Raw genomic sequence first — 22,812 nt, forward strand, 5'->3', positions numbered from 1 at the left:
GACCTGGCTCGGGTGACATCATCAAACTCCTCCGATAGGCAGGAGGGGGGGGCCCCGAAATCCCCTAAAAACATTGTGAGTAATCGCCGGGCCCGCCCTCCGAGGCGGGGCCCAGACCCAGAAGTGAACCGCGTCCAGCCGCCCCGCCTGCGGCCTCCGGACGAGAACCCTCTTGGTCCCCGGCGCGGCGCGCAACGGCACCCGGTCCCTGGCGACGGCGCGCTAGCGACCTCCAAGCGCTCCGCGCACCCCGGGGACCGGCCCCGCGAGGGGCGGTGGCGACGGGCCCGCAGCGCGCAGGCGCGGCCGATTCCCGGCAGTGACGCGGCGGCGGGCGCGCGCGGCGCATTTCCGCCTCTGGCGAATGGCTCGGCTGTAGCGCGCTCCGCGGGCCCAGCTGCGACCCCGGCCCCGCCCCCGGGACCCTGGGACCCCGGGACCCTGGCCATGGAAGGTGAGGGCGCCCTCTGCCCCCGGGGGTGGCCGCGGAGAGCGCGGCGGGAGCCTCCGCGCCTTCCGCCCCTTCCTCCGCCGCTGGGCGCTGTGCGGGGAGCGGCCGGCCGGATGGGGACGCGGGGCGGGGCCGGGCGGGCGTTGTGGGGTCTGACTCACTTTCCCCCTTGACTCAGTAGGTGGGGGTGGGGGAAATGAGCCTTGACTCAGTTTCCCCCTGGGGCTTGTGGGGGCAGTTCGGGGAGAATGCGTCTGACTCAGTTTCCTCTCAGGATCCTGGGTGGGGAGTGTCGTCCCTTCGTTTTCCTTGTGAAAGTAGAAAAGGCCCGGACTCAGTTTCCCCCAGTAAAGGGAGAACGCCATAGCCAGTGTTCCCAGGAAACAGCGGTTTCTGGCTCTTTTTTCCTGCACCCCTTAGTCTCACCACAGCTTCTAGGGAGCAGGCCCTGACTCAGTTTCCCTGGGAGGCCCCCCTCGGTGAATATGGGAAGTGGGCTCGTGCTGACCCTTCCTCCCTCCTCTTTCAGGCCTGTACCCCCTCATCTTCTCCTCCGGTAAGTGGACCGTCTCTCCTCTGCTTCTGGGGGAGCCCCCGGGCCGGGGCCGTGGGGGCAGCCGCCTGACGGGGGCGGGCCGGTGTCCCCGCAGAGCCGGCCCCGGCCTCCGGCCCCTACGTGGAGATCATCGAGCAGCCCAAGCAGCGGGGCATGCGCTTCCGCTACAAGTGCGAGGGCCGCTCCGCGGGCAGCATCCCGGGCGAGAGGAGCACAGACACCACCAAGACCCACCCTACCATTAAGGTCCGCGGGGCTGCGGGGCGCGGCGCCGCTGGGTGGGGAGGGGCTGTGGGCCCCCGGCGGGTGTGCCTGCAGGGCCCCTGGGAATCTGTGGCTGGGAGCGGGCCGTGGGGTTCCGGAGCCTCCACGGTGCTCTCTGTGCCTCGGACAGATCAATGGCTACACCGGGCCAGGGACAGTTCGCATCTCCCTGGTCACCAAGGACCCCCCGCACCGGCCTCACCCCCACGAGCTCGTGGGGAAGGACTGCCGGGACGGCTACTACGAGGCGGAGCTCTGCCCCGACCGCTGCATCCACAGGTGAGCTCCCCGCAGGCAGGGCCGTTACCGTGGTAGGGGGCCGCATTCCTCTGTCCCCCGTCTGCAGGCCGGTTCCCTTGGTCCTGAAACCTCCTGTTTATGCATCTGCTCTCTCAGGCGGTGTCAGCTCCGGGGATGGGGATAGGTCCCTAACTACCTCTGAGCCCCTACCCCTCGCGAGCCCCTTAGTGTCACACCTCTTGTAGTGAGAAAGAAAACCACAGGACCAGCAGCCCCCCACCCTACCCCGAGCTTAACACCCTTTGACAGAGACAAGCTGTAAATAAATATATCGTGTAGATAAATAAGCAAGCTACTGTTTGAGAGTAATCTAGTGATGACAGTGAATCAGCAGTAAGTTGGAAGAATAGCCCAGAGTGGGGGAGGCAAGGGAGCTGCTCTCGTCACTTTGAACTGGGGGGTCGGGAAGGCGTTTCCCAGGGGAGAGGAGGGGTGAGAAAGAGCGGGGAGGCAGGGGGGCGCGTGCCAAGCAGAACGCACCGGTGCGAAGGCCTCGACGTGGGAATGAGTTGTGCGCATTTGGAGAGCAGAAGAGAAGCCCCTTGCGATGAGGGCGGGGAGCTGGCGGGGTGTGGCTGGGGCCAGAGCCCAGGGCAGAGGATCTTGTCAGCCAAAGGGGGGAGCGTTTCATTGCCACACAGTGGGAAGCCATTTGAGAGGGTTAAGCATGGAGTGGTGGTCTGGTGAGGGCGCAGGGGAGGAAGGCTCAGGAGGGCCCAGGCGCTGCTGGAGACCGCGTGGCTGACGTCTGGGGGGCTCAGCTTCCAGAACCTGGGAATCCAGTGTGTGAAGAAGCGGGACCTGGAGCAAGCCATCAGTCAGCGCATACAAACCAACAACAACCCTTTCCAAGGTGAGGGCTGAGGAGGGGGGCGAAGGCCTCGGTCACCCTTCCAAGGCCACCTTCCCTGCATCTCTCCCTCACTGGCCAAGACTCACAGTACAGATGGAACCTTGCTGGCCATTCAGTACACTCCCATTTTACCACTGGGGACACTTGAGACCCAGAGAGGGAACATGACATCCAGGGCCACAGGTCAGTGATGGGTCTAGAACCTTCTCCTCCTCCTCTAAGACCCCTGCTGTTTCACACAGCCTCAGACGGCCCTGGCAGCCCGGAGCGGCCTCCCTTGCCTCCCCTGACTTCTGTTTCCCTGGCAGTTCCCATAGAAGAGCAGCGCGGAGACTACGACTTGAATGCTGTGCGGCTCTGCTTCCAGGTGACAGTGCGGGACCAGTCAGGCAGGCCCCTCCGCCTGTCACCTGTCCTCTCTCATCCCATCTTTGACAACCGTGAGTGGCCGGGGAGGGATGGGCCTGTAAGGAGAAGGGAGTTGGGTGGGTAAGGCCTGCGAGAGGCCTTTGGCTTTGTTTTGTTACCTGGCGTGTTTGTCATCTCTTCTGTGTCCAGCTCTGCTGGCCTGGGAGACAAGGCAAGGAAGACCCAGAGCTGCCCTTATGTGGCTTCCAGGCTGGCAGGGCATCAAGTGGAGGACAGGCGTTTCCAATACATAGTGAGAGGCTGCTGAGCCCGGAACTGTGTTAATAATGCCAGGAGCTCTGGCTGATTTGGCTCAATGGGTTGAGCACAGCGCTGGCCTGCAAACTGAGGAGTCGCCCATTCGGTTCCCAGTCGGGCACTGCCCGGATTGCAGGCCAGGCCCCCAGTTGGGGGCGTGCAAGAGGCAACTACACATTCCTGTTTCTCTCCTTCTCTTTCTCCCTCCCTTCCCTTCTCTCTAAAAAATAAAGCCTTTTTAAAAAACCAACAACATTGCTCTCTTTAAAAGAAAGAAGATTTTATTTATTTTTAGAGAGAGAAGGGAGGGAGAGAAGCATGGATGTGCAGGAGAGACATCAACCAGTTGCTTCTCGTACGCACCTCAACTGGGGGCCAGGTCCACAACCCAAGCATGTGCCCTGACCAGGAATTAAACGGGTGACCTTTCTCTTTGTGGGATGACGCGCAACCACCTGAGCCATACCAGCCTGGGCAAGCCCTAGATAATCTTGAGTCTGGAGGGACCAGGATGTTGCATCTCCTCTAGGCCAGTCCTGGAGACCTCTGGTGTTTCAGCGCGGTCTTCCTTATGCCCACACCCTCAGGCGCCCCCAACACAGCAGAGCTCAAGATCTGCCGAGTGAACCGGAACTCCGGGAGCTGCCTCGGGGGGGATGAGATCTTCCTGCTGTGTGACAAGGTGCAGAAAGGTACATACCAGGAAGCAGGGCCGGGCTCTGGGGCAGGAGGTGAGGGGCAAGGCTGAGCAGGAATGGCAAGTGTCAGGCAGCTGGCTTTAGACGCTCCTCCCAACAGCTCGGGAGCAGCGCTGTGATGTATCTCAGGAGACCAGGTATCAGCAACGGGGCGGGTAAGTCGAGCACACCAGCCCACACTGTCCTTCTGTCTTCTGCAGAGGACATTGAAGTGTACTTCACGGGACCCGGCTGGGAGGCCCGAGGCTCCTTTTCTCAAGCTGATGTACACCGGCAAGTGGCCATCGTGTTCCGGACGCCTCCCTATGCAGACTCCGGCCTGCAGGCCCCCGTGCGCGTCTCTATGCACCTGCGGCGGCCTTCAGATAGGGAGCTCAGCGAGCCCATGGAGTTCCAGTACTTGCCAGACACAGGTACACGGCTGGGGAGCGTGACTGCGGCCAGGAGCGCGGCGAGGCCAGGGCTCGTTGTCTGGGGCTGTAGCTGAGAGTCAGAGCCTGGAGCTGGGTGAGGTTTCCACAGTTATCCGATCCTCTTTCTTGCTTTGTTTAATAATGACCGTCCGAAAACTTATTGAGGTCTTATCACACACTTGTCTGTATCTCAAGCAGATCAGTGAATTACCTGATTTTATTCTTTCACAGACCTTTCCAAGTGGGAGATAGCCTCTAAGTTGCCTGAGGTTGCATAAGTAATGGGTCAGAGTCAACATTTGAACTCAGACTCTCTGGCTCCAGGGTCCTATTGCCACACTGTGTTTCTCTTGTCACTGTCACACAGCAATGGTTTGGTCAAGGCTTTTGGGCCTCTGACCACAGAAGGAACAGCCAGAATGACCCTCTTCTCAGTGCCTGTCATCTTGCAGAGAGTGTGCTCTACCCTAATACAGTGGAAAGCAGCCCCAAACCAAGCGTTAACTCATTCCACCAATAATTATTGAGTGCCCGCTTGGTGCCAGGGCCTGTGCCAGGTGTTGTGCATACACAGATGACTAAGACGTGTTCCCTACCCTTCAGAAGTTCATTCACATGAAGACACATGCAAAAACAGATCCTTAAGTCACAGAGTGACATGTTAAATGGAGGGAGGTGTGTGCAAAGTGCTGTGGGAGCTGGAAGCAGCTACATGGAGGAGGTGGCATTTAAACTGGACAGAGACACAGAAGCACATTCCCAGGCAGGTGGACCAGCACCTGGAAGGGCAGTGGTTTGGGCGCATGCGCAGTGTGTTTGGGGCAGCTTTGTGGTGGGGGTGACATTGGGCAGTAAGCAAGCCCAGGCAGGAGAGCCTTGACTATAAGGCTCGGGGCTTTCACCGAGAAGTCAGTGGAAAGCCACTGCAGGGTTAGAGGCAGAGGAGTGGCACGAACACACCTGGAAGCTCGCTCTGGCGACAGTGAGTAGAGGATCTGAGAGGGAGGGACTGGGGGAGGGGAGGCCGTGATGGAAGATGTCACAGTTGTCCAGGAAGAGAAGATGGGGCATGAACCTCGCAGAGGAAATGGCAAGGAGAAGCGATGTCATGGACGCTGTCCTCGGTCACTCTTCAGTCCCACATGCCTTTTTGTGCGTCACACACACCAAGCTCAGTCCCCACTCAGGACTCGTATTCTAGCCATTGCCTCTGCTTGAAATGCTTGGCCCCAGATCTTCATGTGATGGGCTCCCGCCAATGCTTCCTGGGCCATCTCTAAGCTAGACTCCCTGGTATCACTTCCAGTACAGGAGTCCCTCACTTACCACGGGTGTTACGTTCTAGACCAATGGTTCTCAACCTTCCTAATGCCATGACCCTTTAATACAGCTCCTCATGTTGTGACCCCCAACCATAAAATTACTTTCGTTGCTACTTCATAACTGTAATTGTGCTACTGTTATGAATCGTAATGTAAATATCTGATATGCAGGGTGTATTTTCATTGTTACAAATTGAACATAATTAAAGCATAGTGATTAATCACAAAAACAATATGTAATTATATATGTGTTTTCCAATGGTCTTAGGCGACCCCTGTGAAAGGGCCATTCGACCCCCAAAGGGGTCGCGACCCACGGGTTGAGAACTGCTGTTCTAGACCCCCCCCCACAACAGGCGAAAATCTGCGAAGTAGGAACCTCACATTTATTTTAGTATTTATATATATTTTAAGGCTTTATAAACCCTTCCCACACACTTATAAACCGTTCCCACTCCCTTATTAACCATTTCCACACTTTTATAAACACTACTTATGTTCTTAAACATATTCTACACTCTTAGACCTACGTAACTAACAACATACGTATACAGTACTGCAAAATCCCACAATATGGGGAAAAATCCGCGATAAATAACTAAATATAATATTTTTTAAAGTCCCGCCACACAGTGAGGCCATGATAAGTGAACCGCAATATAGAGAGGGACTGCTATACTGCTAACATCACCCTGGGTCTCTTCCTTAGCGCTTTTATTATTTGTATATGGTTGTGTCCCTGCCCCTCTGTCACTAGGATGTCAGCTCTTGGGAGCGTACTCAGGGCTGCGTCCCCCGTGTGGCTGGGATGGAGCCTGGCACACAGCAGGTGGTTGGTCAGTGCATTGAGTCAGTGGGTGGTGGGAGAGAGAGGAAGGTGTTGAGGATTCCAAGATTTCTAGCTTTGGTGACAGGGCGGACAGATGGTGAGGACCACAGGAGGAAACAACCAGGTTTTTGAGGAGAGAGGCTGAGGCTGGCTTTGGGCCGATGGTGCCGAGTACTTCGGGGTCCCCCCAGTGCTGTGGTAATTAGGGAGATGGCTCTGAAAGCGGTGGGCTGGACTATTGCGCCATCAGAGGTAAGACTGAGAGCCTCTGTGGGAGCCTTACACAAGCCTGGCCTGCCTCGACTGCCCCAGAATGCAGGGAGACCACTGCCAGGTCTGGCTCAAGGCCGGAGATGGGCTAGGAGGTGAACAGCGCCAGCAGGAAAGCAAGCGGAGGTCAGGGCACCCTGAGGGCTCCTGTTCCCCCACAGCGCGGCCCTTTCATCAGAGGCACTCATGCCTTCAGACAGGCAGGCTCGAACATCGGAGGCCTTCGCAGGAAGCTCTGGGAATCTCAGAACTGCTGAGCGTCACGCAGCTCCTCTCATTGACTGGGAAGGCTTGCAGAAAGGGTCTTAGGAAAACTCGGCTCATCGCCATCCTCCTGGGGGCTCTTTGGGAGCTTGGGGTCCAGCCGAGAAGAGCAAGACTCACTTCTCCCTGTTACTTTCCCAGATGATCGTCACCGGATTGAGGAGAAACGCAAAAGGACGTATGAGACCTTTAAGAGCATCATGAAGAAAAGTCCTTTCAATGGTGAGATGGATAGTGGGCAGAATTAGGGAGCAGACAGAGAGGGGGGACCCTGGGGGCCAAGCACTGACCCAGTCTTGTTCCACAGGACCCACTGACCCCCGACCTCCACCCCGGCGCATTGCTGTCCCTTCCCGCAGCTCAACTTCCGTCCCCAAGCCAGGTAACGACTTCCCGTTGTCCCACTGGACCTGTAGGCTCCCATCCGTTCAGCCTGTGGTTTATACTCCCTCCGGGAGGGAGCCGTGCAGTCAGCCTCAGCAGCCGGCGCCCGAAGCTTGCCGTGTGTCGGGCGCACGTTTCTTGGGGCGGGAGGCCTAATTACCTCTGCCAGAGCCACCTGGGGGTGGTAAACATGCAGATTCCTGGGCCCCATTACACATCTATGGAATCAGAAGCTACTTCCTGGGGATATGAACACACACTGATGTTTCAGGACCGCAGTGCCAGTTACGAACCCCGTATCGGATACCTAGGGATACAGAGTTAAAAAGGACACAGTCTCTGCCCTCAGCTCTCAGTTGAATTAGGGAAACAAAACAAATCACGTCTAAAGTAGCAAAATGTCTGTGCTGGTGTGTGGCTCAGAAAAGAGTGACGAAGTGCCCTGCTTCAGGCTACACTCACTGGATACTCCTTGCGCCCATGTCCTCTTGGGGCTTAGTTTTGCAGCTGGAAGATGACATTTTACCAGCTGATCTTTGAAGGTGCCCCTTCCCTTAAAAGGCTGAGAGAGCTTTCCGGGCTCGAGTAGACAAGGAGGGCTCCAAGGAGGCGAGGCCAGAGCTGGACCCTGCAGGCTAGGTCAGGTTGAGTGACAGGTGCTGGGAGGATTGGTCCCATGCATTGTTGGCAGGCTTGGGGACAGAATGGGGTGGGTCTCAGGCTTTCTCTGACCCCCATCTCTGTCTCTCTTGCAGCTCCTCAGCCCTATTCCTTTACGCCACCCCTCAGCACCATCAACTTAGACGATTTTCCCCCCATGGGCTTTCCTTCTGGGCACATGCCAAGCCAGACCTCGGCCTTGGCACCAGCCCCTGCCCCAGTCATGGCTCAGGTACCAGCCCCTGCCCCAGCCATGGCATCAGGTCTGGTTCAGGCCCCAACCCCTGTCTCGATCCTCGCCTCCAGCTTTGCTCAAGCTATGGCCCCGCCTGCCCCCAAAGCCACCCAGGCAGGGGAAGGGACACTGACAGAGGCACTGCTACAGCTCCAGTTTGATGCTGATGAAGACCTGGGGTCCCTGCTGGGCAATAACACTGACCCAGCCGTGTTCACGGACCTGTCATCCGTTGACAACTCGGAGTTTCAGCAGCTCCTGAACCAGGGTGTGTCTATGGCCCCCCACACAGCTGAGCCTATGCTGATGGAGTACCCTGAGGCTATAACACGCCTGGTGACAGGGTCCCAGAGGCCTCCTGACCCAGCTCCCGCTCCCCTGGGGGCCTCTGGGCTCCCCAACGGCCTCCTCTCAGGAGATGAAGACTTCACCTCCATCGCAGACATGGACTTGTCAGCTCTTCTGAGTCAGATCAGCTCCTAAGGAGGTGACGCCTGCCTCGCCCAGAGCACTGGGTTGCAGGAGATTGAAGCCCTCCCAAAGCAAGCACTTACGGAATCTGGGGATGTGTGCTTCATCTGTCCTCAATGTCTTTGGGTGATGTCTTAGTGGTGGTGGGGGGGAGCTTTTATTCTTTTATTGGCAGTACTTATCTCTCATTATGGAGGTGCTTAAGTAGAAGCATTAACTTCTCTGGAAATGGGGAAGCTGGGAGGAGTCCAACTCTTCCTTCCCTTATCCTGATGTTCAGCTCCCTTCTCTTTATAGGAAATTCTGGGGTCCCCCATCCCCACCCTCCGGCTTCTAGTACTCTCTTAGAGAGAGGGAGAGACTGGAGCTATGGCCTTGGAGGCCACAAAGCCTTATTATCAAGCGTCTTCCTCAAATCACGGATTCATTTACACTTGAGCCAAAATGATGCCCCTGTTACCAGCTCTTCTGGGTGCTGGCATTGTTCTCGTGCCTGACACCAGCATTTGAGAGGCTGGGCTTCCTACCCTGTCAAGGGCTCTGCCAGCTCTTTCCTTGCTCAGCTGTGACTGAAGAGCCTGGTGGGGCAGCTCTGGCCCTCTCCATGATCCAGGGATGTTGCCTCTGAGACTTTTCTGTTCCTCATTTTGACAAGTGCCTTAATAGGGTGAGTTGTTTGGAGAGTCGGGGAGGGCAGGCTGGCAGCTCTCCAATCAAGAGGCTCAGTTTTTAGTCACGAATCAAAGCAGTTGGACTCTTGCTTTTTCTACTCTAATAAATTTGTTGCCAAGCCGACAAGCAATCTACCTTCTTTCATCACACTCCTTGTTGGTCATATCAGGTTGGGCATTGGTGATACATTCTTGGATGAATATTTACACTGTCGTTTGGGAGCCTGCAGTCTGAGGGTGCCCTTGAAAACCCTTAATCACTGTCCAGTGGGTAGTAGGCTAAGTAAGGTAGGTGGGGTTCTCAGTGTAGTGAAAGCCTAGTAGGACCCATTGCCTGTGGGGAGCTTCAGCTCCTGGATCAACAGCTGAAGGTGGTTATCAAGGAGGGGCAAGCCAGCGTTTGTAGGGGAGCAGGGTAAGATGATGCGGGAAAGTTCAGTGCGGCCGGGCAGTAAAAGATCAGGAACGCTGGGCCAAAAGGTTTGGTCTTCATCTTTGGGTTGTCAGGGGAGAGAATGCATCCGCTGGGAAAGTACCAGGTGGAGGTGTATGGTTGGAGATCCTGTTCTGCTAGAACCAAGTACCTAAGGAATCTAATCCGCAGCTCCAGGAGGCCTAAACAAAGCCAAGCCACAATCCGAAGGACCCGAGGTACTTCCGGCCTAGCCTGACGCATGCGCAGTAAAGCAGGGTCGGCACAAGGCCCTGCCTTTTCCAGTGCGCATGCGCACAGATAGTACTCTGTGTCGGAGAACCAGGTAAAGTGCTTCCGGAAAATCCCTACGCTCAGGAGCATGAGTTCTGTGTTCAGGGATTTGCACTGTGGCGGAAGGGTGAAGGCAGGGGCAAGCAGGTTATCAGTGGGACGTGCTGCAACAGCTGGAGAGTCCCATGAGAACACGGTTGGCCCTGGGTGCAAACTCCGATGGGCAGTGCCTGCCAGGGAACATGCCAGCGGACTGCGGGAGGTTGTGGAACGAAAAACTTCTATAGCGCAGAGCTTGCTCCAGCGCGCTCCAGCCGCCTGGTCAGGGGGCGGGGCCAGGGGCGGGGCCGGAAACATTGTGGGCTACTCTGGGGCCAGCACCTGCTGCAACTTCCACGCAAGGGGCGGAACCCGATCCTGGTGACCAGGTCAGGACCTGGCGAACCTGCCCGGCAGCCTCTGGGGTGTCGGGACTTGAGGAACCTGCGGCGCGCTGTGGGCGCCAGGGCGAGGTCGAAGAGGGACCTGGCCAGGTGGAAAGACTCCAATCCGGGGAAGTGGGTGGTGCAGCTGCCTGCAATGTCTCCAACCCGAGACACAGCTATTCTAGCCACGCCTAGTTTCGCTCTTCTTCGCATTCCCATTGCCCTGTAGTGTCCTCCCTTGATCTCCGGAAGCCCTCTAACGGTCCTTCCCACACTCCCTGAGTGACCTCATCCTGTTCATGGCTCACCAGTCCCAAGTCCTTATCTCTAGCCTAGACCTCTCTCTTCTTTCTGCATGACAGCCCACTGAACATCTCACACTGATGTCCCTCAGGCCTCTCAAATGAGCCCTGTTCCAAGTGGCCCGAGCCGTCTCTAGCCTGCCCTCCCCACCTCAGCCATAGGCCTGTCCTCCTCCAAGGGCTCCAGCCAGAAACTTGGCTACCCCTGTGGATGCTGCATGTTCTTCCTAAGTCCACTCCCTCACGTGGTCCTGGCAAGTCTCCGCACTTCTCCCCATCTCCACCCCCTACCGCCTAGTTTAAGCCACCACTGTCTCCCACTGAGGCAGCTGCTACAGCCTCCACCCTGGCTTTGCTTTCCCTGCAGCTGAAGGGCTCTGACACCCAAATCTCACCTCATTGCTCTCCCTTTGAACATCTATCAACGACATGAGATCCCTGTTTTCTGCAGACACACATCCAGACAATGACCAGAGCCTTCCATACTACCTCGTGAGGGCTGCTCAGTATAGACCGCACTAGGTAAAGGCTGAACAGTGTTCCCCCTGGCTGGTATGGCTCAGTGGATTGAGCATCATCCTTTGAACTAAAAGGTCACAGGTTTGGTCCCAGGTCAGGGCACATGTCTGGGTTGCATGCAAGAGGCAACTGGCCCATATTTCTTTCCCTCTCTTCCTACTCTCTTCCCCTCCCTCTCTCTAAAAATAAGTAAATAAAATTTTAAAAAGGCTGAACAGTGTTGGGAACTGATAGTCCAGGATCCCTAGTCAACTTCACAGCCCTTTCTGATTCAACTCCAGCCTCTTTTCCCCTGGGTCCTTGCATGTGCCCTGACTCCAGTCCAATAGCTCCCAGACTGGTCCTATCAGGGATACCTTTGACTCAGTCTTCAAAACTCAGCCTTCACATTACCTCCTTCATGAAGCCTGATCTTCTGATGCTGTTCTCAAAGCCTAGCTCTTCCAGACAAAGCCTATGTTAATGGCCTGGGTCTCAGCAGGGTGAGCCTCAGCCAGCCAGCAGAAGGGGCTGGACTAGGCATGTGATGCTGGGCAAGTCAGTGAGTGCCCTGTTGGGGCCTCAGATCCAGAAAACAAAGGGTTTAGATGAAATCAAGGTTTGGACCTGCTGATGGTACTCATGCGAAACGGCCCAGCCTGGTGAAGAACGAGCGGTCATGGGCTGACTTCCTCCAGGACACGGAAACACCTGCCAGGCAACTGGGGCACAGATACTACCACGTCTGGAATCAGCCCTGTAAGATCTGGCTCTGTGGTCGAGGGAGAGCCAGGCGCAGGGGCTCAGTCCCTGCGGAGAGGAGAGGTGGGGCTTGCGCTGGGAGGTAGCATCTTGCAAGGTGAGATGGCCTTCATAAAGGGGTGTGGTCCAGACTCTCCTTGACCCTTGAGCTCCCGCTCTTCCCTGTCCTGTAGATCCACTCTCTGCCCCTAATCTCAGCCCCTCAGGTTTGGTTCCAGGGCGGGGGCCTGGCTGGGCCTAGCTTGGACAACTCAGCAGAGCAGGTGTATGGTATGTCCACATGCTTCCCAACAGACCAAATAAATGTTTTGGGGAGGGAAGCCAAAGGGTGGCCTAGCATCAGAGAACCCCTCGGTGAGTGCCAGCCCAACCCGAGCCAATGTCCCCAGGGCCTGCCTTTCTGACTGTTCCTGGGATCACAGCTAGGGCCTTCGGGTGCCAAACCCTCTCATGTCATGAACATCAAACACAAACAAACACAAATAGCAGTGGCTTCTTTACTCCCTGAAGTCCCCTTTTCTTTACAGAATATTTACAAACAGGAATGGGTAGGGACAACTTCGCCACCAAACCATGGGCTGGGGAAGGGGGGCAGTGCTAAGACGCGCCTCTGCGCAGGGCGAGTTCCTGAGGGTGGCCCAAGGCCCAATGTGACGCCAGTGCCCTGAAGGGGCAGTTTGGAGCAAGTCCACGGCCAGGCTAAGGCCGGACCAAACGGCTCAGGTCAAGTCGGTGGTGGGTGAGCCCAGCTGCTTGGAGGCCAGGAGCAGGCGGGCCGCCGCGTTCTCGGATTTGGCCTGCAGCCGCAGGTGCCGAACCTCCTCCTCCAGGGCTGCTCTGTCTGCCTTCTCCTGGAGCGCAGGAGGAAGCAGGAGTCAGCGTGGCCAGTCCCTTTCCTGGGGTGGCCCCCGCGATTCCCCAACAAACCCCAGCCCACCCTGTCACCTTCTGCAGGTCCTCCTGCAATTTCCTGAGCATGGACTCCAGGTGGGAGACCTTCTCTGACAGGCTTGCAGGTTCTGGCCTGAGGACATGGGGGGGTCAGGACTCAGGGGGAGTGAGGCAGAGGGCAGCACGCAGCGGGCTCCCAGACCCACCTGAATGACAGGGGCCCCACCCGTCTTCTCAGACACGTGTACATGTGAAAGCAGCACCCGGGGACAATGCCTAACTCCAGTGGATGGGCACAGGCGCTGGGCACATAGGCACGGTGAAGGGGCTAGATCAAGGTGGGGAGCCTTACTCAGCAAAAGACTTTGGGGTTCCCTTGGCATCTCCACTGTCTGGGATGGGCTGTCCTGTGGGGAAAGAAGGACCATTTGAGCAGGTTGGTAAAGGAAGCAAGAGCCCCATCCGGGCTCCTCCCCACGGTGCGCTCAGTGGCCTCACCCTCCCGGGACAGCGACTCCAGGATGGTGTTGCAGGTGGAGGCGATCTCCGAGATGGACTGCCACTCGTCTTCCAGAGTCTCACTGCCTGCTTCTGACATGACTGCGCACAGGAGGCGGGCTCAGCGGGGGAGCCCAGGCCAGCCTCCCCCTGCCCATCTCCAATCCTATAGTCCACCTTGCTCCAGACTCACTTTTGCTGATGGAGTTTCGAAGAGACAAAGTTCGTGGCAGGAAGGAGGCCCTCAGCTCCGGGGCCGGGTCACCCCTGTCCTCACTGCCGCTGGGACTGGTTGCCCTGTCCTGAGGGGCAGAAATGAATATGGATGCAGCACACCCACCATCACCATGCGTCCACCTCTACTTGGAAGGCTCCGGAGCTTTGTTTCTGCTCACCTGGGTGGGGGGTGTCTCCCTGCCAGCACTAGGTGCTGACGGCTTGGACGTGGTGGCCAGGAGGAGGTCCGGGGTGGTGTTGGGCAGGACCGGGGCCTCATCTGACAGGGAGCTGGGGGCGCAGGGACAGCTTAGCACTAGAAGCTGCACCCCACGGCCCTTGCTTTCAGAGTCCTGCCTGCCCAGCCTCACTGGGCCGGGTGGGAGGGACGCCAGGAAGGCGCACCTGCAGGGCGAGGGTGAGTTCTGGCTGTGCAGGAACTCGGTCCTCTCCTCAGCCAGGCCTCCGGGGCCTGGAGGACCGCTGCCATCCTTCAGGCACACGTGCAGCAGCTGCTTCGTGATGGCTGTCAGGGCCACTCCAGGGGCCTCCTCTGGCACTGGCTCTGGGGCCCCCCGTCGGCTGGGCTCCTGCAGAGACAGCCTGTACAGCTCCGAAAAGCTCCTGGGGGGGGGGGGCAGAAGGGGTAGCTTTAGTAGGAACACCCTGCCCCCAGCATCCCGCATCACCAGCCCCACTCCCAGCTGTCTCTCCGGCTCACTTCCAGGAGAGCGCTTCAATTGCCCTGACAATGAAAACGGGGTGCCTGGCTGCTGGCCACTGTGCCACACCTGAGTTCGCATCACAGTGCTGCCCCCATGCACCCTGGGCAAGGCTCTCCGGGTGTCCGTCTGTCCATCTGCGAAATGTGGGCAATCGCCCTGCCCTCCTCCCTTTCTAGGAGTATGTAATTAATGACACTTGGCACAGAGATCCAAAAACTCCTGCCTGGGGACCAAATCCAGCCCATCTTTTCTTTTTTTAGATGTGCCTGTTTTTGTATTAATGAAAGCTAAGGATGATTTTTATGGTTTTTACATTTTTAAATAGTTGAAAGAAATCAAAAGAATATTTCATGATACGTGAAAATCATATAAAATTCAAATATCAGTGTCTGTAAGTCAAGTTTTAGTAGAAGTCAGCCACTCATTTACTAACTGGCTTCATTCCACCCAGGAGGAAAGCGCAGGTCAGAGGTATTAAGAGACTGAGATTCTCTCAAGCCCAAAAGGCCTCTGTCTGGGATTCTTGAGAGGGCTAATGGCGACACAGTGGGCACTGCGCGGTGGCCAGCTTGCCGGTCCTCCCACCTCTCCCTGGCCATCCCGGCGCCCTGACCTGCGAGGCCGGCCGCTCTCGTCTGGGGGCAGGACGGTGACGCAGACCTTGGACGCCGAGCGCAGCAGGTGAGCCGCAGCCTCCGGGCCCAGGTTGGGCAGCGTCTGGCCGCACACGCGCAACAGGCGCGCCCCGGGCCGCAGCCCTGCGGTCTCCGCGAACGTGAAGCGCTCCACGTGTGTGATGAAGCCCTCGGCGTCCACTTCGAAGCCCAGGCGGCCTTGGCCGTCACGGGGCAGCGCCAGCTCCCGGGTCTCACAGCCGCGGCTCACCAGCTGGGGCGGAGCGTGGCGTAAGTGGTGCTGATCCGGGGAGGGGCCGCACAGACCTTCCCTCCCGCCTGGCTTCCCCACAGGAGAGCGTTAGCAACCCACCGGGCAGATGAGAGCCCAGAGCTCCGACACCAGCGTCACCTGCCCGAGGACCCCCTTAACTCTCCCTTTCTCAGGAGAGGCGCGGGAGCTAAGGATTCCAAAGCAGGCTCCGCTCCCGACACCCGCAGGGACCCCGGCAGCCAGTGCCCTTGCTCGTGGGTCTCACCTGCAGGCGCGCCACGACCTCTCCTACGGCTTGCCCAGGGGACCCGTCGAACCGCAGGGTGATCGCCTCCCCGCGGCCATGGTACAGGTCGAGCTGTTGCTCCGAGAAGGTCCAGGCCAGCACATCACGACAGGCGCAGTTAAAGACTACACGGCCATCGCGCGGCGCCACCAGCACCAGCGCCTCGGCAGAGATGCCCAGCAGGCAGGGCACCTCGGCACTGTCGGGGCTGCCCGCTGGGGCCCCAGCCGCGCCCCGCGCCCCAGGGGCGGCGCGCACGCCCCATACCAACGCACCAGCCGCCTGCAGCTCAGCGCCCGCGCCCCGAGGGGAAGCTCGCCGCCTCCCGCCCAGGGACGGCAGGCCAAAGCGCGAAGCCGAGTCCAGCGACGTGGTGGTCACCTCGTTGGTGGCCAGGTCCTGCAGATACTGCTGGCGCGTGCGCGTGGCCATGGTGTGGAACTGGCGTGCGTGGCCTGCTGCCTGCTCACCATTGAGCGCCTTGGCCAGCAGGAAGGCCCGGAAGTCGGCGTTGGCCGCGAAAGGGCCTCCCCCAGGGGGTAGAACTGGACCAAAGGCTGGGGTGTCCTGGGTGCGGCTCACAGCCACCCTACGGGGAGGGAGACGACAGTCAGGAGCAACAGGAAGGATCCAGGAAGTCCTGCGGGCGGCAGAACTGGGACCACCCAGGCGCCCACCTGTAGGAAGTGTGCGGAGTGCAGGGCGCTTGTGCCCGCACCACCAGGAACACGTGCTGGAAGTGCGAGCGGATGGTGGCGGGGCAGAAGGGCTTGCTGCCCGGCTCCTGGAACACGATGGTCACAATGTTGTTGCCGATGTGGCGCTTCCGCAGGAGCTGGGGGTTAGAGGGTGGGGGATGTGAGTGGCACATGTCTGCCTCCAAGTCCCTCCTCATTCAAGCAGGGCAGAGCATGGGCACCGGTGGCCCCACCACCTGCCCCTGGGTGTTCGTCTGTGAGGAGCGTTACCAGCTGGGAGGCTTGTTGGAGGTCAGCAGAGCTCAGGCCGAGGCTCAAATATTGCCATCCCCACAGTCTCCTCTCCACGGTTCCCCACAAGCCCCTGACCACCCCCACCTCCATCCCAGCCCCTTCGCACCTGCTGCTGGTTGTTGGGGGTGTAAGGCAGCATTGTGGACACGTGGAACATGATCTCATGGTCCTGGTACGTGGTGTAGAGCGAGTGCGTGCCTGTGGAATCCGCTGTGGCCAGGGAGTTGGAACACGAAGGGAGAGAAAAGGTGATCTGGGTGCCTTGAACTTACCACCCCTGCCTACAGTCTGGAGCCTATGTGCCCCAACCAGCAGGTGGACAACCCCTTCAGGCCACTGGCTGATGCCCAGGCCACGAGGTCTACAGCCTTGGCCACTCCCCTCTCTGTTTCCTCACAGATTCCAGCCTCCAGCCTGGGGTCAGGTTGAGGGTGTTGAGATAGAATGAAGGCAGAAATAAGAAATGGCCTGCTAAGAGGGAGGCGGGACAGATGTGCTAGAGAGGACAGATGTTGGCCCAGGCACCAGCACGTGTGGAACTACGAGAGAATGGAAGGTGGGCAGCAGGTGCTCAATAAACATGCCTCCAAGAGGCCCTGGGGCCCTCATGCTCAGGCGGCAGAGGCACTCCCAGGAGGCTGAGCTGGTAGAATATGTGCGTTCAGCAGAGGGGGTGGTGCCCCCAAACTCCCTTGGCCTCAGCTCAGGCAGTAGGGCACCAGGGCCTTGGGGTCAGTTCCAGCCCCTTCTCCCAGCCCATAGCTTGGCCTTTGCCGTCCCTGAGCCATGTCCACAGCCTATCCAAAAAGCTCCTCACTCTTGGCCCCAACCCTAGGACAGTAAGAGACAGAGAAGTGACAGGACAGTTGGTTCTCACCAAGGCATCCTGCCCCTCAGCAGGTCTGCCCCCACCCCTCAGCCCCAGCGCCCTGGGTCTCACTTTTGGTGTCCAGCTGGGCCCGGTAGCTCTCGAAGCCTTTGAGACGCACCACGTCACCCAGCAGGGTGAGGAACTGCGTGAAGGCGGGCCCCGCCTCCTGGTTGTTGTACATCTCCTCTTCCGATCCCTGGCCCGCCCGGCAGTACAGGATGCCCACCTTGCGCTGGAAGCTCAGCTGGGGGGCGGGACAGGGAGGGCACAGGCAGAAGGCACAGGCCTCAGTCTCTCCCACCCCCACCCCCCCACCGGTCCTTGGGGAATGGAAGGGACACTGGCCTGGAGGCGGGGCTGCTGAGCACCACCCTCTCTAAGCCATCTCTAAGTCCTCGCCTATCAAGTGTGTTTGGTCTGTCCTGCTCCCAGTGCTCAGAAGGGTAGAGCAGGTCACAGGTGGCATAGGACTGGGAGGAAACTGGTTCTCTTGTAGCTACAGAGGAGGTGATTCATGGAAAGGGCCCTCAACATGGTGCCCTTGATCCTGTTCATATTGTCATCTCTCTCATCTTAAAGCTAGCCCGTCCCCTGCCCCCCCAAGTCCTAGGCACCGCCACCCAGCCTATGGGCGCCTTGAACCCTGAACCATCTCTGCTCATTCTTTGCTCCTGGCTCCTTTCCATCTGGGGTCACTGCACAGCTCAAGGCTCTGTGACCCCACGCAGACAAGCCCCGTTGCCCTCCAGCTCCGGCCTCCCTTCTTCACACTAATCCTATCTACATCCATAGTCCTCAATTTAATGTCATCTCCCCGAACCCCTGCAGCCCCACTTCCACCCCAGCTCCTAAACCCCAACGCCCTACGAAATCCCTCGGATCTTCTTAAAATGCAGACTCTCATTTAATAGGTCGGGGACCGGGCCAAGTATCTGCGTTTCTAACAAGCTCCCAGATGATGGGGATACTGCTGGTCTAGATTTTATTTTGAAAGGAAAAGCTCAAGATGGCCTCTGATACTCGCCCTCTGAAAAGCCAGCTTCCCTGGGGCCACAGCCCTGTCTGGGAGCTGGGCAGGCTGGGCTCAGACCAGGTCTAGCAGTAGGGCTGGGGGTACCACGGCCACTCACCACTTGCTCATCCAGTGTCAGCAGCGTGCGTGGCACCTTTGGTGAGGCTGAGCCCAGGCGCAGGCAGGTCGGGCTCAGCCTGGGCGCCACGTGCTCCAGAAGCTTCCTTGGGGACAGGCCCCGCGGGGGCCCTGGTGGCAGCACCTCCTCCGAGATAGTGCCACGGAGTGTCCGGAGCTGAGGAGGGAATGCAGGAAGGGGCACTCAGAATCCATCCGGGTTCTTGAGGATGAAATCCGCAGTCTGATCCCGCGACCCCGGCCCACCTGCGTGGTCCGCACGATGATACGGTAGCTGTGCAGAGTGCCCCCTCCACTGCCCTCCTTCTCTTCCCGACGAAGGCTCACTGCCACCGGACCCAGCACCTCGTCCAGTCCGAAGAAGTTCTGGTGTTCTGGGGGGGACCCCAGGCAGCGGATGACCAGTCCCGCCCACCCTCGCTGGACATGCTCATCACTGAGGTCCCACCCATCTCAACACCTAGTGCAGACCCTAGACTAAGTCCCACCCCTCGGAAGCCCCGCCCACATTCTAACAGGCAAAGGGCCTGTTCCTAGACCACCTGCCGTATGCCCCGCCCCCCTCTGCGGGGACCCACCCATATCACAGCAACGCCTGCCTGCTCCCGCGCCTAGAACTCGCCTTGACCCTGCCCCACCATGCCTATATTCTCCAGAACGCCTGGGACCCTTCCTTCTGGACACTGATGAGAACAAGGTTCTGGGCTGCAGCATTTTCAGGCCTCAGTTTTCACCTCACAGAAATGTAGATATGGACTCTCTCCCCAGCCCCGGGGAGGATGAGGATGAACCACATGGAGGCAGAGGGGCGTGCCTGGCTGTGGGTGAAGGCGAGGGTTGGCCTTAGGGTGGCAGTTAAGTCCGAGCCCAGCAGAGCAGCCTTGGCCCAGAGGCAGAGCCTAACCCTTCATGTGGCCGTGGACTTGACAGGGAGAGGACAGCTCATGAGTCCTACTGTGTGCGCTGCAAGTGACAGGGACCTCTGGCCCTCCCACCGGCCCTCCCCTCACCTTTGTTGTAGAAGTACTTGCGGTAGTAGCCAGCACCCAGGTCTGCGTGCTCCAGGCTATAGGCCGAGGTTCGGTTCTGTGGCTCCTCCAGGACCGACACAGCCGCGTTGGGTAGTACAGGTGGGGTCACCGGCCCACCCAGGCCCAGTTCTCCCTCACCCCCGAGCTCACTCACAAAGCCGGGGGCCTCAAGCAGCAGGTCTGAGCTGGCAGTCCGGTCCTCAGCCGAGGCCAGGGTCGCGGAACTGGCTTCTGCGTGGCCCCCTGTACCCCGCGGCCTTGGAGCCCAGTCAAAGAGCAGGCTCTGCACATCATAGTGCGCGAACCAGCGGGGCTCAGGCACTGGTGGGAAGGTGGGCTCTGGCTCCTCGGCTGGCAGTCCCAGCAGTGCCAGTGGGTCAGTGAAGAGTCGAGGGGGGACCGCAGCAGGGCGGCTGGCCTCCTCATGGCTGTGGGCACGGGCTCGAGGGCTGGCTGGGGTGGGGGGCCGGGCCTCGCCTGCGTCGCTGCCGCTTCGCAGGAGTGGGCCCCGTGTTGGGGTTGGCCTTGGCTCGAAGGTGTGTGGCGTCAGTGGGGGCCGTGCAGGCTGGCGCAGCTTTCGGGCAAAGAGGTCATCGGTGGGTGCAGGGGCCGTGCCCCGCCGAGGGCTCCCGATGCCACCGGCCCACATGGGCGTGCAGTGGGCCTGGCTTTCTGGGGGCCCGGCCGCATTGGCGGGCGCTGGTGTTGGATGCTTGGTTCCCAGCCAGCAGGCCGGTTCCTGCCCTGAGGGAGGAGGGGGCTGCTCAGAGGGGGCGGGGGGGAGAAAACAGGAACCCGGGTTTCCAGCCTGGCCCTCCACCACAACGCCGGTTGGCTTCCGGTCCCCTCTGAGACCGTCAAAGCCGCTTCCGCTTTCCTGGCCACTTCCTCGTCTGCCTTGGGCTGAGGTTTCCAGCCCCCTCCTCCAGCTTAGTTTGGGCAGGGCCAGGGGCTAGTCTGTCGGGGCCTTGGCCCTAAGGACCTGGACCCTGGGCAGCCCTGGGGCTGCCAGTGTTCCCCAGTTCCCACTCACATACCTTTGATTTGGCCTGGGCCCAGACTGAGGGTCCCCACCAAGGCCTGGCCCAACTGGGCAGATGATTTGTCTCAGCTGGGACGGGAAACCCATGGGGCCACTGGTGTCTGGGTCCTGCCCACTTGACAAAGGGAGGACGTCCTGTCCCCAGAGACCTTCCTCCCTGCCCCTCCCACTTCCTCTGGGGTCCCTGAGGAGGTGAGCACCCAGAGGCCAGGTCTCAATGCCCGGTCGCTCATGGCCTCAAAACCTCAAGGACACAGGGCTTCCCAGGGGGCACTGGCAGGACAGCAGAAACGACAGGAGGACTTCCTTTGGCACAGGAAGTGGCCCCAACTCTGGCCCAGCCCCCTGCCCAGCCCCACATCCTGAGGAAGGTGGTGGGGTCACACCAGCTCAGTCATGGGACCCAAGTCACCCTCTTACAAGCTACTGCGGCCATGCCTGGAGGCAGCAGAGTGAGTCACAATGACTAGGCCCCTTTGCTGGAACTGGGACCTGAGGGGATCTCTGCCTATCCAACTTCACGACCTCATGGATGCTGACAGACAGGTCTGAATCCCATGTGACAAACTGAGGTCCAGATAAGGGGATGCTCTTGCCAGAGCTAGAATCAGAACCTGGTCTGTCAATCTCTAGGGCCTTAACAGTGTGGCACCTGCCCGCTCCTGGCCCTGTGTGTATAGGTGTGGGGCCCTTGGGGGGTTGGGCTGACGCCCAAGATCTCACAGGATGTAAGACTGAGACACCCAAAGCTCCAGAGACCTGCTAGGTGCGGAAATGTGTTGAGGTCAGGGGCAGGTGCAAAGGGTTGTGTGAGAACATGATGGGGAGCCACCCCCAAGTGAACCCAGGATGGAGTTGGCCACTAGGGGTGCAGGCATCTCCTAGTGGGTCCTTGTACATCATCCAGTAACATTGTTTGGGGCTGAGTGAGGAGGGGGTGGGGGTGTTCCTCAGCTGAAGTTCCAGAATGAGTGAGGGCAGGCCTCCAAAACTCCGAGTGCCTCCTCTCTTGCTTCTCCTAGGACAAGCTCTGATGTGACCCTGATGGAGCCTCTGTTCTCTTATCTCTAAAATGGGGTTACCCATTCCTGTTTCTTCTCAACACTGCAGGGAGATTGAATGGAGGGTGAAGGGAGTGAAGCTGGCCATGTGTTAAGTGTGTAGAGGCAGATTTAGGCCCTGCATTCATGTGCCAAGCTCTTGGACCTGGGCTGTGGTGTGCGGTGGGGATGAGAGGGGACATGAGCGAGGGGTCTGTTTGTGCAGCCCCCGTTCTGTGTGAGCGGAGGTCCCTGTGTGTACGTGCACAGCTTTTGCTCTGGCCCAGTGCCGGGCTCTGGCCCTGCCTTGGGGGGTGTTTTTGGGCTCTGCCCCCCACCCAGCAGCCTTACACAGGGTCCATTGAGGCCGGGACATTCCTCCCGGCCTGTGTCACTGGGGAGGAGGGGGCTGGCCCCGCCCCCACAGATCCGGAAAGCCGGACTGGCCCAGGAGGCGGCGTTGGACGCTTCCCAGCACATCTGGAGGTCATGACCCCATTTCTCCTGCCAGGGGGCGCGACAGATGTTTCCTCCCAGGCTTGGCCTTGGACTGGGGGCGGTGTGCAAAGGCCGCCCACGGAGAAGGGGAGCCCCCAAACGGGGAGCCCTGCACACAGCCAGCAGCAGGGGCAGTTGCCAGTGCCACCGAGAGGAGTCAGGGGCAGCCCCTTCCACTCGCTCACACACGGTCTGGGTCAGACCATCAAGCAGAGGACACAGTGGGGGCCTGGGGCGAGGAACTAATGTGCCGACTCCGGACTGCAGCTGGAGCCGGGAAGGGGGGTGGGAAGGTAAAGCGGAGAACGCTGCGAGGAACCCCTTCCCACACACACACACCACCCGAGCCCATGCCAGTCCACCGTCTCCCCTGTCCAGCCCAGCCGTGCTGCCTCTGCTCCCCCGCGCCCGCCGGTACCTCTGGGGCTCCCGCCCGGCGGCCGCCTCCCGCGCCGGGGTCCCGCTGCTGGCTCTCTAGCTACCGCTCCCCGCGTGGCTCCGCCCGTGGGCGGGGCCATGCAGGGGCGGGGCCACAGCGCCAGGGGCGGGGCTGGCCCAGGAACTGGCTGCTGCACCGCCAGAGCAGAGCTGCCCGAGCTAGGCCCCCCCGGCGAGCTGTCCAGTTCTCCCGCCCTGGGCTAAGACGCGGGAATAAGTGTCACCTGCCCTCCAGACCAACTGGGA

The 22,812-nt window shown here is 59.3% G+C and overlaps 2 protein-coding genes across 2 annotated transcripts; one reads left to right on the top strand and one right to left on the bottom strand.

Moving 5' to 3' along the window:
* The first annotated feature begins 313 nt into the window (after positions 1-313).
* Positions 314-9,434, top strand: RELA (RELA proto-oncogene, NF-kB subunit). Its single transcript, XM_090258457.1, has 11 exons — positions 314-454; positions 981-1,007; positions 1,102-1,253; positions 1,402-1,550; positions 2,333-2,424; positions 2,733-2,864; positions 3,678-3,782; positions 3,989-4,201; positions 7,028-7,108; positions 7,194-7,268; positions 8,026-9,434. The coding sequence occupies exons 1-11, from the start codon at positions 448-450 to the stop codon at positions 8,646-8,648; spliced, it is 1,656 nt and encodes a 551-aa protein (XP_090114583.1). The 5' UTR covers positions 314-447; the 3' UTR covers positions 8,649-9,434.
* Positions 9,435-12,675: 3,241 nt separating this feature from the next.
* SIPA1 (signal-induced proliferation-associated 1) lies at positions 12,676-22,615 on the bottom strand. Its single transcript, XM_090258467.1, has 16 exons — positions 22,547-22,615; positions 19,528-20,292; positions 18,764-18,891; positions 18,498-18,674; positions 17,437-17,611; positions 16,603-16,706; positions 16,182-16,339; positions 15,484-16,093; positions 14,944-15,218; positions 14,011-14,229; positions 13,785-13,896; positions 13,583-13,691; positions 13,390-13,491; positions 13,244-13,298; positions 12,946-13,024; positions 12,676-12,851 (listed from the first exon to the last, which is right to left on the bottom strand). Exons 2-16 carry the CDS (start codon positions 20,195-20,197, stop codon positions 12,720-12,722), a joined length of 3,105 nt encoding a protein of 1,034 aa, XP_090114593.1. The 5' UTR covers positions 20,198-20,292; positions 22,547-22,615; the 3' UTR covers positions 12,676-12,719.
* Between the last annotated feature and the right edge of the window lie 197 nt (positions 22,616-22,812).

The sequence above is a fragment of the Furipterus horrens genome, unplaced genomic scaffold (assembly GCF_987537825.1).
Source record: "Furipterus horrens unplaced genomic scaffold, mFurHor1.1.pri manual_scaffold_2, whole genome shotgun sequence".
Lineage (NCBI taxonomy): Eukaryota > Metazoa > Chordata > Mammalia > Chiroptera > Furipteridae > Furipterus > Furipterus horrens.

Excerpts from the sequence above, each read along its gene's own strand:
- RELA (XM_090258457.1), top strand. Across the intron at positions 2,865-3,677 it reads TCATCCCATCTTTGACAACC|GCGCCCCCAACACAGCAGAG; the intron begins GTGAGTGGCCGG and ends CCACACCCTCAG. Across the intron at positions 7,109-7,193 it reads GAAGAAAAGTCCTTTCAATG|GACCCACTGACCCCCGACCT; the intron begins GTGAGATGGATA and ends CTTGTTCCACAG.
- SIPA1 (XM_090258467.1), bottom strand. The coding sequence starts at position 20,197 with ATGTGGGCCGGTGGCATCGGGAGCCCTCGGCGGGGCACGGCCCCTGCA. Across the intron at positions 18,892-19,527 it reads CAAGTACTTCTACAACAAAG|AACACCAGAACTTCTTCGGA; the intron begins GTGAGGGGAGGG and ends GGTCCCCCCCAG. Across the intron at positions 13,025-13,243 it reads ACCCCAAAGTCTTTTGCTGA|GCCAGAACCTGCAAGCCTGT; the intron begins GTAAGGCTCCCC and ends CCATGTCCTCAG.